Source organism: Mirounga angustirostris, unplaced genomic scaffold (genome assembly GCF_029215605.1).
Source record: "Mirounga angustirostris isolate CCGP_5_RB_7025 unplaced genomic scaffold, mMirAng1.0.hap1 SCAF_8, whole genome shotgun sequence".
Classification (NCBI taxonomy): Eukaryota; Metazoa; Chordata; class Mammalia; order Carnivora; family Phocidae; genus Mirounga; species Mirounga angustirostris.
The window spans coordinates 3097313-3113135 of NW_026991716.1; the positions used below are offsets into that span (position 1 = coordinate 3097313).

The 15823-nt window shown below is 41.7% G+C and overlaps 1 protein-coding gene across 5 annotated transcripts in view; it reads left to right on the forward strand.

The window, feature by feature from the left end:
- The first annotated feature begins 97 nt into the window (after positions 1-97).
- LOC123837389 (histone H2B type 1-C/E/F/G/I) overlaps positions 98-15823 on the forward strand; it is a 33328-nt gene continuing 17602 nt past the window's right edge. For 3 of the 5 annotated variants that reach the window (XM_064598474.1, XM_045866278.3, XM_045866281.3), the window contains exon 1: positions 98-537. In XM_064598474.1, the coding sequence (XP_064454544.1) occupies positions 148-528 (381 nt within the window). In that variant the 5' untranslated portion in view covers positions 98-147 and the 3' untranslated portion in view covers positions 529-537. Of the gene's footprint in view, positions 538-1586; positions 2861-8402; positions 8695-15823 lie in introns of those variants that run through there. The other 2 variants (XM_045866279.3, XM_045866280.3) reach the window with 2 other exon arrangements.

The following is a 15823-nucleotide window of genomic DNA, read 5'->3' on the forward strand; positions in this document are numbered from 1 at the left end:
ATAGTTCGGCCCATGGATGACTGCCTTGCTGCTTGTCTTCCAATGAATTAAGACGCTGTCTGCATCCTTCATTAGCATAAAAGCTCTATAAGTAGCAGAGATTCGCTTTCTACCTTCATTTCGCTTCGTGTGTTCTGAGGCTTTAAAATGCCTGAACCCGCCAAGTCGGCCCCGGCGCCGAAGAAGGGCTCGAAGAAGGCGGTGACCAAGGCGCAGAAGAAGGACGGCAAGAAGCGCAAGCGCAGCCGCAAGGAGAGCTACTCGGTGTACGTGTACAAGGTGCTGAAGCAGGTGCACCCCGACACGGGCATCTCGTCCAAGGCCATGGGCATCATGAACTCGTTCGTCAACGACATCTTCGAGCGCATCGCGGGCGAGGCGTCCCGCCTGGCGCATTACAACAAGCGCTCGACCATCACGTCGCGGGAGATCCAGACGGCCGTGCGCCTGCTGCTGCCCGGGGAGCTGGCCAAGCACGCCGTGTCCGAGGGCACCAAGGCCGTCACCAAGTACACCAGCTCCAAGTGAGCTTGCCAAGTAAGCCCCTTGTGATCCCAACCCCAAAGGCTCTTTTCAGAGCCACCCACATGTCCACTAAGAGAGCTGTAATCCAACCCTTAAATTTTGCATGGTGGGGTTGGGGCAAAGTATCCTACCTTAATTAGAAAGTCACTACATGGGGAGGAATTTCTAGCTTCTCTTAATAGTACCATGGCAGTACTGAGCATAAGTTAATGTTAATATCCTATTACTCTATGCTCTTGGGGGTCATCTCCGTGAAAACCCATGCTGTTTTGAGTCTCCATGCTCAGTCTGCCATAATTGGTCTGATGCATCTGAGTTTAGGAATTTGTGATCTTTATAGGTGGCTTATGTTAAGTGGTTAGCATCGACTTACTGCTTTATTAGACTCCTCCTCAAAATTGCTGGGTAACTTGTCTCCAAGGGAGGCTGAACTGAAGGCAAGTACTAGGGGTGTAGAAATGAGGTGGGAGGATAGGAAGGACGTCTTTGAACTTGGCATAATCAAAACCTTCCAGTAGAGAACTTTTCACTGAACAGATATCTCAGGCTGGGAAATTACAGCTTAAGCACTTTATTCATGAACTTTGCTCCAGGCAAAGGTTTTAAGGTGAAAGAAGCACTTTCTCCCTTTGTCTTACCCAGGTCTAGAACACATTTCAGTACTTAGAGGAGTGAGTGAAATTTGCTTTTTCCATTAAAAACATGGGAAAATACAGGGAATAAGTTTTGTTACAAAAGAACATAAAGACTTGTACAATTTTGGATAAAACCTTATGTAGATTACCAAGTTACTTAACATAAGGTCCTCATGATCTTAAGCCTGCAGTTTTCATTAACACTTGGGAAGAATTCTAAAGGCCTGCCTGGCCCTAGACAGGCTTCCACTGGAGCACAGCTCTGGTTGCCTAACTTGGAAGCGTTTTGACCTAGTTAAGGTGGAAGTGCAAATGCAGGACAGTTGCAGGTGTTTGTCATACTAGCTCCTCAGCCAAACTCTAAGGTTTGCGGAGTCCTTCAAAAACTGAAATTGGACTTTTTTTTTTTTATCCTTATGTGCTTAGCGAACCTGCTCAAGGACTGATGGTCCAATTCAGACTGACCTGCCACCTAATCATGTTACCCCAAAAATGTGCAGATTCACTATTATCAGGCTGACTACAAGGTTTTTGGTTTTTGTTTGGTTGTTCCCTTTTGTTTTCCTTCTGTTCTCCCCCTTTTCTCTTATATAAATTCTGGTTTGCCTCTGTTGGGTGGAATAATTCTATAGCTTGTTCTCCCTTCTATACAAGTGAAGGGCAGGCTAATCATTAACTACTTGGCCATTTATTTCTGAAGATTTCACCAAGACATTGTTTACCTAAGTCCTGCCATAGGAATCAATAGAAATGTGTGACCTGGAGAAGTTCCTTTTCTAGCCCTGGGCCGTTTGAGTTTTATGCTGATCTGCCTTTGGCTCTTGCATGCTGAAATGTATTCTTGCCCAAATTTGTTTCTTATTTTGGCTCTTATTTTGAGTGCACTCTGTCAATTGGTGACACATTAAAACGGTTTTATGTCAGATCATGAAGCGATTACCTAGTGCCTGAGGACAGACAATCTGAAGTCTATGGCTTTGTTAATCTTTTCTGGGTTGTTTGTGTTTGTCTGGGGATTCTGGTATTCTCTGGCATTTGAGAACACATGAACAGGAAGTTGGTGTTTTTCTTTCCTGCCTTTAATGTGATCCACAGGGTTTGGTGTTTTGTGTTTGTATGCTGTGGGTTCCTGAAATGAAAGATAAGAGTCTCGTTCCTCCTTTCAAAATGGTCTTTTCTTGTGTTTACTTATTATGTGTCCAAATAGTTGTCCATATCTGCAAAAATAGGATTTCTGCCTCAAAGATAATACAAATGTAAAATGGCAATCTGGTAATAACTTTTGACTTTAAGAAAGTGGTTAGGACTTACAGGAGACTAATGACAAAAGAGAAAACCAGTTAAACCAAATCTCCAGCCTGCAGAGGCCTGTCTCTTGCTCTGCAGAAGTCTCTAAAGTGTATGCTTCAATAATTCCATGTCCCTTCAGGCTTTTTAAGTAAGGTTAGAGAGAAGTGAGAAGAAACATGGTATTATAAATCAGATTACTGACTCAGACAAAAAGAGAAGGCTTCCAATACCCTTATAAAACAAACATTTAATAGTTACTAAATGTTAATGTGTTTATTTTGAGAGCTAGGGCACTGGAAAGTAGAATTTCCTACAAAACTTAAAGAATTTACTCATGTTCTCAACAATGGTGTTTGCTGAGAGATCTCTGATCTTAATTACATTTGTTTCTTTTTTTTTTTTTTTTTTAAGATTTTTATTTATTTATTTGAGAGAGAGAGCATGAGCAGGGGGGAGGGCAGAGGGAGAAGCAGACGTCCCGCGGAGTAGGAAGCCATTCATCGCGGGGACTCAGTCCCAGGGCCCTGTGATCATGACCTGAGCTGAAGGCAGACGCTTAACCGACTGAGCCACCCAGGTGCCCAATTACACTTGTTTCTTAATTACTCTTTTTTTTTTTCTTAACTGATCAACATACTTAAATCTGTGGCTCTAGTTATGTTGTAGGAAAGACGTTAAGGTTTGAAGCCGACGGCCAAGAAAGAATTCTTGAGACGTCTTTGGTGCAAAAGGGTGGTTTTATTAAAGCACAGGGACAGGACCCGTGGGCAGAAAGAGCCTCGCTGGGGTCATGAGGAGTGGCCCATTGTATACTTTCAAGTTGGGAGGGGGTTAGGGATAGTAAGTCTCTAAGGAACTTTGGAAGCAAGGTTTCCAGGACCTTGAGGGGGCCAGCTGTTGTTGGGGAAAGGTCATTTATTACCCTCTAATAGAACCTTAGTCATGAGACTCTTCAGATGTGTATCGGTGGGCCATATACTTGGGGGACGATTGCCAACACGTATCTTGCCGGGTAGAGATAAAGGAAGTTTCCAAAAGAATTTTTATATGTTAAAGTAGGCTTCCAGGACCCTGGGGTGGAGGGTTCGGGCTAGGATTGCCTTTGCCCTTAGCAAAGCATTAACGTCGAGGCAGCTGAGTCCCTAGAGGAAGGTCTCTCTGCCTGTTTCAAGGACTTGTCAATGGGCTGTAGATAGTAAGGAAATTTAATAATTTTTCTTCTGCCTTTGTTTCCCACATCAGTTTTATCTACTTTAAATTTTATTCTGGTTTCACAATTAACTCCTCTAACTTGCACAATGATTGAGAATATTTTCTGTTTTATGAATACAAATAATTTTGAGCAAGTCGTCCACTCTATCTCAGCAGGAGACTAATAAGTTATAATGTAAACTAAAATTTTAAATGGCTTATGTAAAGACTAAAAAACACAATTTAAAGTAAAAGAAACTAAGAGCTAGAGAGTATCATGCTAAGCAATATAAGTCAGTCAGAGAAAGACATTTATCATATGATTTCACTCATATGTGGAATTTGAGAAGCAAAACAAAGGATCATAGGTGAAAAACAGAGAGAGGAAAACCTCTTAACTCTAGAGAACAAACTGATGGTCACCAGAGGGGAGGTGGGTGGGGGGATGGGTTAAATAGGTGATGGGGATGAAGGAGGGCACTTGCTGTGATGAGCACTGGATGATGTATGGAAGGGTTGAATCACCATATTACACCCGTGAAACTAATATTACACTGTATGTTAATTAACTTGAATTTAAATAAAAACTTAAAAAAAAGAGAGAGAGAAACTCAAATCAAAATAAAACTTCTCTTGATGCTTTAAATGTGCTTCCTCTTTAAATTGTAACTCCGAGAAAACAGGAAAGTTTAACTGTGAATTTAATTAGTGGTTTTAGTTAACAGGTTATAGGATAAGAAACAAAACAGAACTTCTCTATTATTTTTGAACAACTTCAAATTTTTAGTTCATGATATGTAGTTTTATAGGAATAAACCACATATTTTTTTTATTTTTTTTTTAAAGATTTTATTTATTTATATGAGAGAGAGAATGACATAGAGAGCATGAGAGGGGGGAGGGTCAGAGAGAGAGGCAGACTCCCTGCTGAGCAGGGAGCCCGACGTGGGACTCGATCCCGGGACTCCAGGATCATGACCTGAGCCGAAGGCAGTCGCTTAACCAACTGAGCCACCCAGGCGCCCCTAAACCACATATTTTTAATTAAGATAACTTTTTGGATAAATTCACTGGCTTACTAATCTTGTTTTAAAAATGGCTTTATGTCTTTTTCTTTGTTATTGTCATGATGTAAGAATAATGTTAGCACGATATTCTAGTTCACACAAGTCTGGGGTTTATTTTCTTAAAAAAAGAAGAAAACAACCCGAATTAATTTGAATTTACTAAACTTCTTCCACTAGGTTTACTGGTTAGAAGAGTTAAAATCATTTTATTTAAAATTACACATCTGTAAATTATGCATTGAGCTAAATTAAATCACAATAGATAATGTCATTTTTCAAACAGTTCGATGTTTATAACGTTGCATACAAATCACAAAAAATGTGTCAGCTTAAATGCTGAATTCATAATCTATAGATAACCCTAAGAATTTAGATGAACATTAAATTGAGTACATTAATGCCTAATCTTTGGATACCTGGACAATTTCTCAATTAGAGGGTGCAAAATATGCATCCCTAAAAACAATTTGATCTGTGCAAGGCTTATATTTTTACACAGTTTAGAATGATGCTAGATTAACAAGTTAGAGAACATGTAGATGCCTTAGGAGAATGGAATTAGATGTGTTCGGTTTTGCCACTTTAAATGTGTAAAAGCGAATGTAATGTGTATGCTTGGCCCAGAGGCCCTGGCAGGTTGGGACTGCTTCCAGTTTCCTCAGGCCTATGAGGGAACACAATCGCCTGCTTCTTCTAAGGACTGTTGTTAACACATACGGTTTTGGTCCTATTAATTATTTTAGCTTCAGAGAAACACAGATATGCATACAAGATAATGGATGTGTTTAGTTTGTTCATTTATTAGGAAGTTGTTATAGTTTGTTAATGAAGTAAATTCAGTGTGATATGTGTTATTATATTTATGCTGCTTAGTTAAATATACTTTAGAAGTGAAGTCAATGGCTTTGAATTTATCATTCTATGAATTTATCATTTTATTTATCTGTGGTTTTATTTGTGTATATCCAAACACATGCACAGAAAGGCTTACTAGGGTTGGTTAAAAAACAAACAAAAAACACTATAAGGAAGAGAAAAACTCAGGATTCACATGGACTTTCAATATATTTTTTGCCTTTGCCAAGCTTGAAATTTCTAACAAGTGCTTTACCTCACCTCAAGAATTTGCTGCCATCGCTTTATGGGTGTTTTACATTTCACTCTACAATATGACTGCGGCCAGTTTCTTGTTTTTATATACCTATGATTTGTGTTTACATCTTAGTGTAATAACCAGCTTTCTCTGACATTTTTTTTCTTTTTTTTTTACCTATCGTAGATTCAGCTCTAAGTACAAAATGGTAAAACCATTAAGATATCTTTTACACCAAAAAATATCTCTGGGCCTTCCTTGATAGTCATTGGGTAACCAACAATTTACCCCCACAACTTCAAGAAAGGAAGGATGATAAATTCATTAGGTGTATTTGGTATTTTTCAAATATTGATTGCCAAATCACTGCTCAGTCTGTTTTTTATATAATTCTTAAAATTTCCAATCTAAATCCAGCTTTCCAACTTCCTTCTGATAAGAGTAAATCCCATAACTTTTTTAAAAATTTAAATGCAATTAATTAACATAATAGTGTATTATTGGTTTCAGAGGTATAGGTCAGCGATTCATCAGTCTTATATAATACCCAGTGCTCATTACGCCAGGTGCCCTTCTTAATGTCCATCACCCAGTTACCCCATCCCCCCACTCCCCGCCCCTCCAGCAACCCTCAGTTTGTTTCCTATGATTAAGAGTCTCTTATGGTTTATCTCCCTCTCTGATTTTGTCTTGTTTTATTTTTTTCCTCTTCCCCTATGATCCTCTGTTTTGTTTCTTAAATTCCACATATAAGTGAGATCATGATAGTTGTCTTTCTCTGATTGACTTGTTTTGCTTAGCATAACACCCTCTAGTTCCATCCACGTGGTTGCAGATTAAATCCCATAACTTTTTAACAACTGTTCTCACAAAGCTTGTTTTGTGCCAGTTGGTCTGATGTTCCACACTCATTACAACCTTGACATATTATTTGGTAATTAATTGTCCCTGAAGAATAATCCAAGTAGATTTTTACTGTTATGTTTTAACTTTAACTATTCTCTATAACCAATAACTCAGTCTATGTAATAGGTCAGATATGAGAATGTCACTTTGCTAGGAGCTCAAGGGTTGACATACTTACTTACAGTAGATATGCCTGGCGGTTGGTTGTTCATTTGCTTTCACTTGTATGAAAACAAAGGAGTTTTCTAACTTGTTCAGACGGCTCAGTCAATATTGGGGCAGGAGTCAGGAGAGGGTAATTACTCACGAGAGGAAAAGGAGCAACCAAAGAAAAACTGAGTAGTTAAAATTAAACCTAACGCTAAAGAAAATTCCCCAACTGCAATGCAAAAAACAGCCTTTCAAGGTTTCCTCACCATCAGTACTATAACAATTGTCTAGTCTGATTTCTAAAAATAAAATCGAATATAACCAGCCCTTCGATAAAAATTGACTATCACAAATCTCTCATACGGCTTCTGTAGCTCAACCGTCTCCAGACTTTATAATCATGTAACAAAAAACTCCAGTGATAAACACCAACCAGTTCAAATTTTACAAATATGTTGATTAGCCCAAAGACTGGACAAGTGATTGAATCTTGCGTTATCTCTAATCAGTATAAATTTCAAAACTATAAAGGTAGGGCAGGGCTTCAGATCACACCTCAAGAACCACGTGAACACATCAATTTCATGTTATTGTTAAAACATATGGATTTTTTCCCCCACCTGGTAATACCTTTACTACTTGTAAATGATAAAACTGAGATCTTAGGTAAATTACTTTCAAAAATCTGTACAAAAGCATTCTTATTGGACAGATCACATCAGTCCATATCATCCCCTACCTGTTGAGAAGATAATAGAAGAGACTTTATAGTAAAATTTGCCCCAAATAACTTAAACTTACTATGCCAGTACTTTACTCTTCATCCTAATAATCATGATAATGTGTCCATAACTAAAGATTCTCATAAATTCTTACCATTTGAAATTGTACCAAAGGATCCATGTGACTTGGTTTTTAACATGTTTTGCTTTGGGGCATTCTGATATTGTCAGATATTATCAATAACTAATGTTAGCCTCACTATCATAATTGAACAAATGGAAGCTACATTTGGAGAGAAGATGTCACCAGACACACTTCTATAAATTATACAATTAAAGACTATATTAAAATAGACTTCAAGAAGTGTCAACTTTAGGATGTGAGGGTGATCTGATAGTGACATCACCAGGGTTGATCTGGCTGATCTGGGTGGGTGGGTGGGCGGATGTCCCCTTCCTCCCTCACTGCTCCATGTGCTGCACGCTCCGTGGAGGAGGACGACTCTGGATGGAGGAGGACCTTTCTCCGTGGAGGACGACGACTCTGGATGGAGGAGGACCTTTCTCCGGTCAAGGGTATATGAGTAGCTGCGCTCCCCTGCTAGAATGTCCGGACAAGCTCTCAAGGTCCATTTGTAGGAGAACGTAGGGTAGTCAAGCTTCCAAGACTCCAGATGCATCCAAATGAGGCCCCGAATGTGGCAGTCTGCTTTCTAAAAAATTAAATAAATAAAATAAAATAAAATAAATGTCAATTTCATAGCAATGATGGAAAGGGCCATTTCCAGTACTTTTAACTAAAAGTATTGCTTTTACACTGCAGGACAGATGGATATTTGATTCCCAAACACAGAATTTCACCACTTGGATATACATTCTCCTTGGAAACACAATCCTGAGACTCATTAAAAGTTCTCCAGAATTCTGGAAGTAGGAAGCTTTCTCTTAAGTTTCTACAGATCAAGATGAGATCTAGAGTAGACCACTTCTTCCTTCTTTTTCCTCCCGTGTTGCTGTTTTGTCTTTTTCTCCATTATCAGTCTTTCCAATGATTAGATTTTGGATTTGGTCTTCCCCAGTATTAAATAAAATAAAATAAAATAAATTAAATTAAATTCCTCAGAGCCTAGACCTTTACACCTTGACTAAAATTTCCTAAACCAGAATGGGTGCTACATGGTTTATTTCTGACTACGGCTCAAATTACAATGGAAACAATAATTAGGAAAAATAATACTTGTTTAACTAAAATACATCAAAATGATTTTTGAGAACTATTCTTCTACATAAGACATGCCAGTTAAATACTTGGAGACTATATGGACTTCAAATACTTCTTATTATATTTGTGATTGCCCTCATACCTTTTTTGACCAAAGTGGGGGAGTTGAGAAATTCCAATGGCAGAGATGGTGAAGATATCACCTACCCAAGATGGAAGTGCAGACTGAGGGTTGGAAGAATATATTATGCAGAGGCAGCCTGTCACATACTCCACAGACAACCTTGAGAGTTTCTAAAGAATCACTTATTATTTTCTTTGAAAGTCCTCTTTAGTCTACGTTAGAACAGATTGTCCATACTAAAAATAATGCACACACATGACATCTCGTTCTTATTCTGCAGGCTTTTTCTCCCCTCTGTTATACAATCACCTTTTTTTTACTTGGTTGGATGAAATCTATCTATTGCTTGGCATACCTGCATACAAGAAAACAGTGTGCTAATAATTAACTAAATGTCTTTGAGTTACTGTTTGACAAACCTGCCACTCTGAGCCTGTAGGGTGGTAATAATTACCCATGAAAATGGGGCGAGGAGTAAATGAAACCGCAAATATAAAATACTTGTCCCAGAAACGGTATCATGCCAGTAAAATGGCTCCATGATGGAAAAAGTGTTGTCTCTAGAGATGGAACCTCCGAGTTTGACCCCCAGCTCACTACTTCTTAGCTGTGAGACTGAGGCAAGTCCACATTTCATCTCTGTGTGCCTCAGTGTCCTCATTTGTGTCTTGAGGATGATGGTAATAGCACCTATCTTCTAGATATTTGTGAAGATTAAAGATCTTTAATGCATAGAAAGCACTTTGAAGAGTGACTGGTGCAGGGTAGGTGCTCAGTGTCTGCTGATATTTGATAAGTTTCATTTATAACCTTCCTTCTACCCTTAGCCCCTAAGGCAGCTGATGACTGAAGATCTTGGTAAAAGCCGGTTTTTTCATAAGTCATGGGAATTTCACAAGTGATTTGATATAAAAAGAATGCCGACTGGGGCGCCTGGGTGGCTCAGTCGGTTAAGCAATGGACTCTTGGTTTTGGCTCAGGCTGTGATCTCATGGGTCTTGGAATCCAGCCCCACCCCATCTCAGGGCTCAGCAGGTAGTCTGCTTGAGGTTATCTCCCTCTGCCCCTCCCCCATTCGTGTGTGTGTGTGTGTGTGTGTGTGTGTGTATTTCTCTAAAATTAACATATACATCTTAAAAAAAAATGACAACTGATTCCACTGTGTTTACCTTGGTCCAAAAGATTGAAAGAAAATGCATTTTTTCCCCAACATATTTAATTACCTCCCTAGGCATATTCCTAAGGGCATAAAGAACCATTGCTCCATTTGTCTTGAGTCTTCCAGATTTGGAAGAGTGCATGGATTCCACGCTTTGCCAAGCAGTACCAGCAGTCCTCAATTAAAAGGCATTAAAAGTTTTTCCAAACTCACCCCGCGCCATCCAGGGTGACTAAGCATAAAAATAAATTGGGCCAACTACACATCTGCCTGTGACCTTTCCTGCAAGACATTCTAGGCTCTGATGAAATTTTTCTGGACTCTGACAATCAACTTGACATATCTTCAAGTGCCCTGGGTTCATTACAATTTAGGAAAGAGAGAGTAAATTTGGAAAAGGAGGTACTTTCTTACTCTCCCACCACAGTTTTGAGGGGGGAAAAGTAAGGCTTTGGTTGGTTCAGTTTGAAGACTTACGTGGCTTTATCATTCCATAAGCAATTTGTATGGTACTTACTAGGAAGGCCTGTTTCATCTTGCTTTGGTTCTTCTTGGTATTAGATCTCCCAGCTGAAAAATTGGGGCTCCTGGGTGGCTCAGTTGGTTAAGCATCCAACTCTTGATCTCAGCTCAGGTCTTGATCTCAGGGTCATGAATTCAAGCCCCACATTGGGCTCCACACCCAGCATGGAGCCTACTTAAAAAAATTTTTTTTAAAATATATATAAATATTGAAAATTAAAATATGCCCCTTTTACTGTTGGACTTGCTTTTACTGTTGGACTTGCTTAAACTTAAGTTGGGGTGATAGATATTGAGTACTAGGTTTAAAAACACACACACATCTGGGCTTTAATGCACTGAACTAAATATTATTTTTTAAAGTGGAAAAAAATGAATATAATCGTTTGTTTAAGAATTGGACAGACGGGCACCTAGGTAGCTCCATCAGTTAAACTACCCACTCAGTTTTGGCTCAGGTCACGATCTCGGGGTCGTGGGATTGAGCCCTGTCTTGGGCTCCATGCTGAGCTCAGAGTCAGCTGGGACTCTCTCTCCCTCTCCCTCTGCCCATCCCCCCCCCCCCGACTCCCATGTTCTCACTCTCTAAAAATATATATATAAATCTTAAAAAAAAAAAAAAGAAGTGGACAGAGCTGATGCAGGCTTTCAGCCCATGAATGGAAGGAAACCTGCTGGCCTCGAGGGCAGGTGAGAGATAGCTGGTAGGCATCAGGGTCAGCATTTGGGGAGAGTGCTCGGGGGTCTTGACTCTAAGGGTCAGAGATGGAATTTTGCCCAGTTAGTTCTAGACATAAATAAGCCTGAGTGGATTGGAAATTTTTTTCCCTATATTCTAAAATATACATATATTTTAGAGCAGTTTTAGGTGTACAACAAAATTGAGAGGGAGGCACAGATTTCTCATATACCCCTATCCCCACACATGCAGAGCCTCCACATTAGCAGCATCACTCACCAAAATGGTCCTTCTTTTTTTTTTTTTTTTTTTTGTACCAAGGATGAACCTACGCTGACACATCACAATCACCCAAAGACCATAGTTTGCCATTGCGGTTCACTCTTGGTGTTGTACATTCTCTGGGTTGGGACAAATGTATATCAGAAATTTTAATCAACTGGAAATGAGGGGAAGCGTTGGTGGGACCTCCATCTTGCTAGCATGTGAACTGGGACGTCGTGGCTGGTCTGGAATGGGCCTGAAGGAGCTACTTATCTTGCCTTCAGGATTCTCCGAATCCATGAAACACACTTTGACAGGTGCTTTCCCTGCCCAGTATCTGGGACCTCCTTCTCCCCCCGTTTTTTTGTGTTCCGGATTGCAATGGATTTACACACACCCTGCTTTCTTGGTTCTCTGCCCCCCCCCACCAAATATGCTGGACCTCCATCTTTTGATTTTTTTCCCCTCCTTTTGCCTAGCAAATCCCTACTCATTATCCCAAAGACATCTTCCTGCCCCTCGCCTCCCTGGGACCACCCCTCCTGATTGTTCAGTGTGCTCCTTGCTCCGTTCGCAATTAATTGTTACTACTTGTCTAGCTGTCATGTCCAATAGGCTCTGAGCTCTGATTTGGTCACCATGGTATCCCCAGGGGCTGATACTGGGCCTGGCACATAGTCAGTACACAGAAATGATTGGATGAATCAATTCCTTCAATAATTGTTTTGAATGCCTACTGTGTGCCAAGTTCACGTGTGCATATATCATCGAACAAAATCACAAAATCCCTTCCCTCAGGGAATTAGGACTCTAAGGAAGGTAAGAGTGGAAAACATAATGAATAATGAAAATATCTGGTCTGTTGGAAGGCGAGTGTCATGGAGAAAAAAAACCAAAAGCAAAAGAGCAGGATTAAAGCAGTGAGGACGACGAGGAGGGGCCAGCACGGTGATGAGCCAGGAATGAAATTCTGAGCAGGCGGCCCCAGTGGGCACGGGGCTTGAAGGAGCCAGCGTGTGGGGTGGGAGCTCTAATGCCCAACCTTTGCTGGGGCATAATAGTTGCTAATCATTGACTAGGAGACCGGATCTAGGATCAAGGCGCTACTATGAAGAGCAATGTTGAGTCCGCTTCACTAGACAAGCCTCAGGTCAAAGCAAGGTCTGTGATACTTTCTCTTCTATGAAACAGATCCCCAGAACTTAGTGGCTAGCCACGACAGAAGGTTCTCAGTCCATTACACGATGTCCTATAATGTGCGGTCACCACGAGGCGATGGGGCGTGGCTCCATGTCCTTCAGGGACGGTTCCTTCTGGCTTGTGCCTTGGAGAGCCACGGGTCTTAGAGATCTCTGCTGGAGCCTCGACTTCCAGCCCACAGCTAGAAGAATGAGGGTTTCGTGGGCCCGGCCTGGAAGGGGCACACATCATCCTGTCCACAGCGTTTTGACCAGGACTCAGTCTCAGCAGCACTGACCTGCCAGGGAAAGAGGAAAATGCAGGCTGGCCACGTGGACAGGCAGGAAAAGAGCTGACGGATGCAGAGCAAGCAAGCTCTCGTGAGTCCTAAGACCCAGTCCCCTTTCCGTGCCCTCTCTCCCACCCCTGCCCCACTTCCTCTTGCCCTTCTGTCCCTCCTAGAGGCCCCACAATGGCTTTTCATCAGTCAGTGACAACGTCCAGCCCAGAGAGAGTGAGGACAGTCTTGGGGTGGCATAAGGAGGGGAAGTCTTCCTTTTCTGCCCCGGCCCTGAAGGACCGTCCTCTGGCTCTGTTCCTCCACCTTCAGCAACTGTCCCCTTGGAAAGGGACAACTCACTGCTGTCTTGGAGCTTACATCTTGGCTGGAGAAGACAGACAACAAAGGGTAGTTATCACACGTAATTATATAGAATGCGAGAAGGGATTACGCGCTCCAGGGAGGTACAAAGTACAGCAGGACAAGGCAGGTCAGGGTGGCAGTAAATGTAATTTTTATATTTTCACGAATTAAAACACTTACTTTCACAATAGTTGCTAACACTGGGGCTGCATGAAGTGTGTGCCAGGCACCATTCTACATGTTTACTCTATTCACTCAGTGAATTCCCAAATGATAACATGTTAGCCGGAAAGCAGACAGGGCTGAAGCCCTTGGAGGAAGAGCCAGGAATGAAGGAACGCTGAGAAATCAACGCCCTGCTGTTCCACCTGTGGAGCGTTCCGAGCCCCTGTCCCTCCTTCTCTGCTACCGTTGTGTCTTCATTCGGGTGTGAGCTTATGAGGGCACGTGTGAGTGTGAGCACACGGGGGGCGAGCACAGGCCTTACATCTGGGGCTTTTCCACGGTGTTTAGGACAACCTGCGGCGCTTGCCATTGTTAAGACCACTACATTTGAGCGACTGTGAGTCTGCGAAACGCGTTATGGGGACACCAGGGGTCACATCTTGAGTCAGTGGTTTGTGGGGTGGCTTGTGGGGGAGACTGCCCCTCGCCAGCTAAAGAGAGAGGACCGCCTCCCCCTTGCCCACCCCACCACTACCAGCAGGCTCTGCTTCAGGCAAATCTTTCTTAGAACCTACCGGAATATGAGTGCGTTGCTCTTTTGTAAGTACATACAAAACATGCAGCACGAATCTTTGTCTTTGTGAAGTGAAATGATCACCGGGGTGTTAGCTGTGTCGAGCGTGGGTTATAATTATGAGTCCTGAGATTAACCAGGCAGGCAAATACTTGCCACAGAAACTCGTATCTCCCCACCCAAGTAACGGGTCAGTCCTCAGGTAGAAAAGAGAATTCCCTGCGTACCTTTTCCTACATGGGACTTGGACACCTGCAGAGGATAGAATCAGGTTTGCCTTTGTTTGCTTGACAAGAGGAGGAGGAAAAGTGCATTTTATAACACCCCAGAAACAGACTAAGCATTTATTTGGGTACATTTCCATCAGATATGTTTCATTTAACTTATTTAAAATCTCATGGGGGATGACTTCATCTGTTAGCAGCCTGGAGGGATGAGCAGCTGGGAGAAGGGTGGCTTCTGGGAACAGTTTCAGCTGGTCCATGTAGGAATAACAAGCTTGAACTCTAACCTGTGGTCATACAAGGACCTTCCTCGCAGTTCGAGCTGTAGCTCACCCCAAGCACCCCACCTTAGACAATGCCCACTGCCTGGTCTTGTCACTGTGTCTCCTTTGTGAAAAGCCCTAACCTGATGAATTCTTACTCGCCCTTCAAGACTTAGCTCAGGGGCGCCTGGGTGACTCAGTCGGTTAAGCGTCTGCCTTCAGCTCAGGTCATGATACCAGGGTCTTGGGTTTGAGGCCCCGAGTAGGGCTTCCTGCCTGATGGGGACTGTTCATCCCTCCCTTTGCCCCTCCCCCAGCTCTGTGCATGCACTCTCTCTCTCTCTGTCTCTCAAATAAATAAATAAAATCTTAAAAAAATAAAAGGACTTAGCTCAAATGTAACTTAAAGGACACTGGCTAGACCATATTCATCCTTTATTTAAGAGTATACATAGACTCCAGTGCTAGAGGGTGTGAATTTACTACAGAGAGTCACCATCCAACAGCTGTGTCACCTGGGATACTCAACCTTCATTTTCTCATCTACACAGCGAAGAGAAGGATCACTGTAGGTCTTTCATAAGGTTGCCGCAAGATCAAATGCATTGGTATCTATAAAGTGCTTAGAACACTGCCTGGAGCAGAACAAGCTCCCAGTGAAATCAGCCTCCCCCATTATTGCGTTGTTCTCAGAGTCAAGTCCAATATCAAGTATCTGGTGAATTATAGAAGTGAATTGATCAATCAATCTCTCTCTTTTCACAGCAGGAGCAGATGGGTTTTAGACATCTTTACCCACCACTGGTCACTGCTAAACACCATTGCAGCTCACACATTAAAACGCAAGTGACACCCTAAGAGGACAAATGGAAATATTTTTAACAATCATGGAAGGATCAGTAAGAACCTGGCTAAAATATTTTTTTTCTGAGTATAAAAATATTAAATGTTTATTTTATTTATTTATTTTTTTAAGATTTTACTTATTTATTTGACACAGAGAGAGAGCACAAGCAGGGGGAGCGGGAGAGGGAGAAGCAGGCTTCCCGCTGAGCAGGGAGCCCGATGCGGGGCTCGATCCCAGGACCCTGAGATCATGACCTGAGCCGAAGGCAGTCGCTTAACCAACTGAGCCACCCAGGCGCCCAATATTAAATGTTTATTGTAGAATTTTGTAAAAAGAGAAATATGTAAAAAGAGAATTAAAAAACTCTTAGTATCTCCTT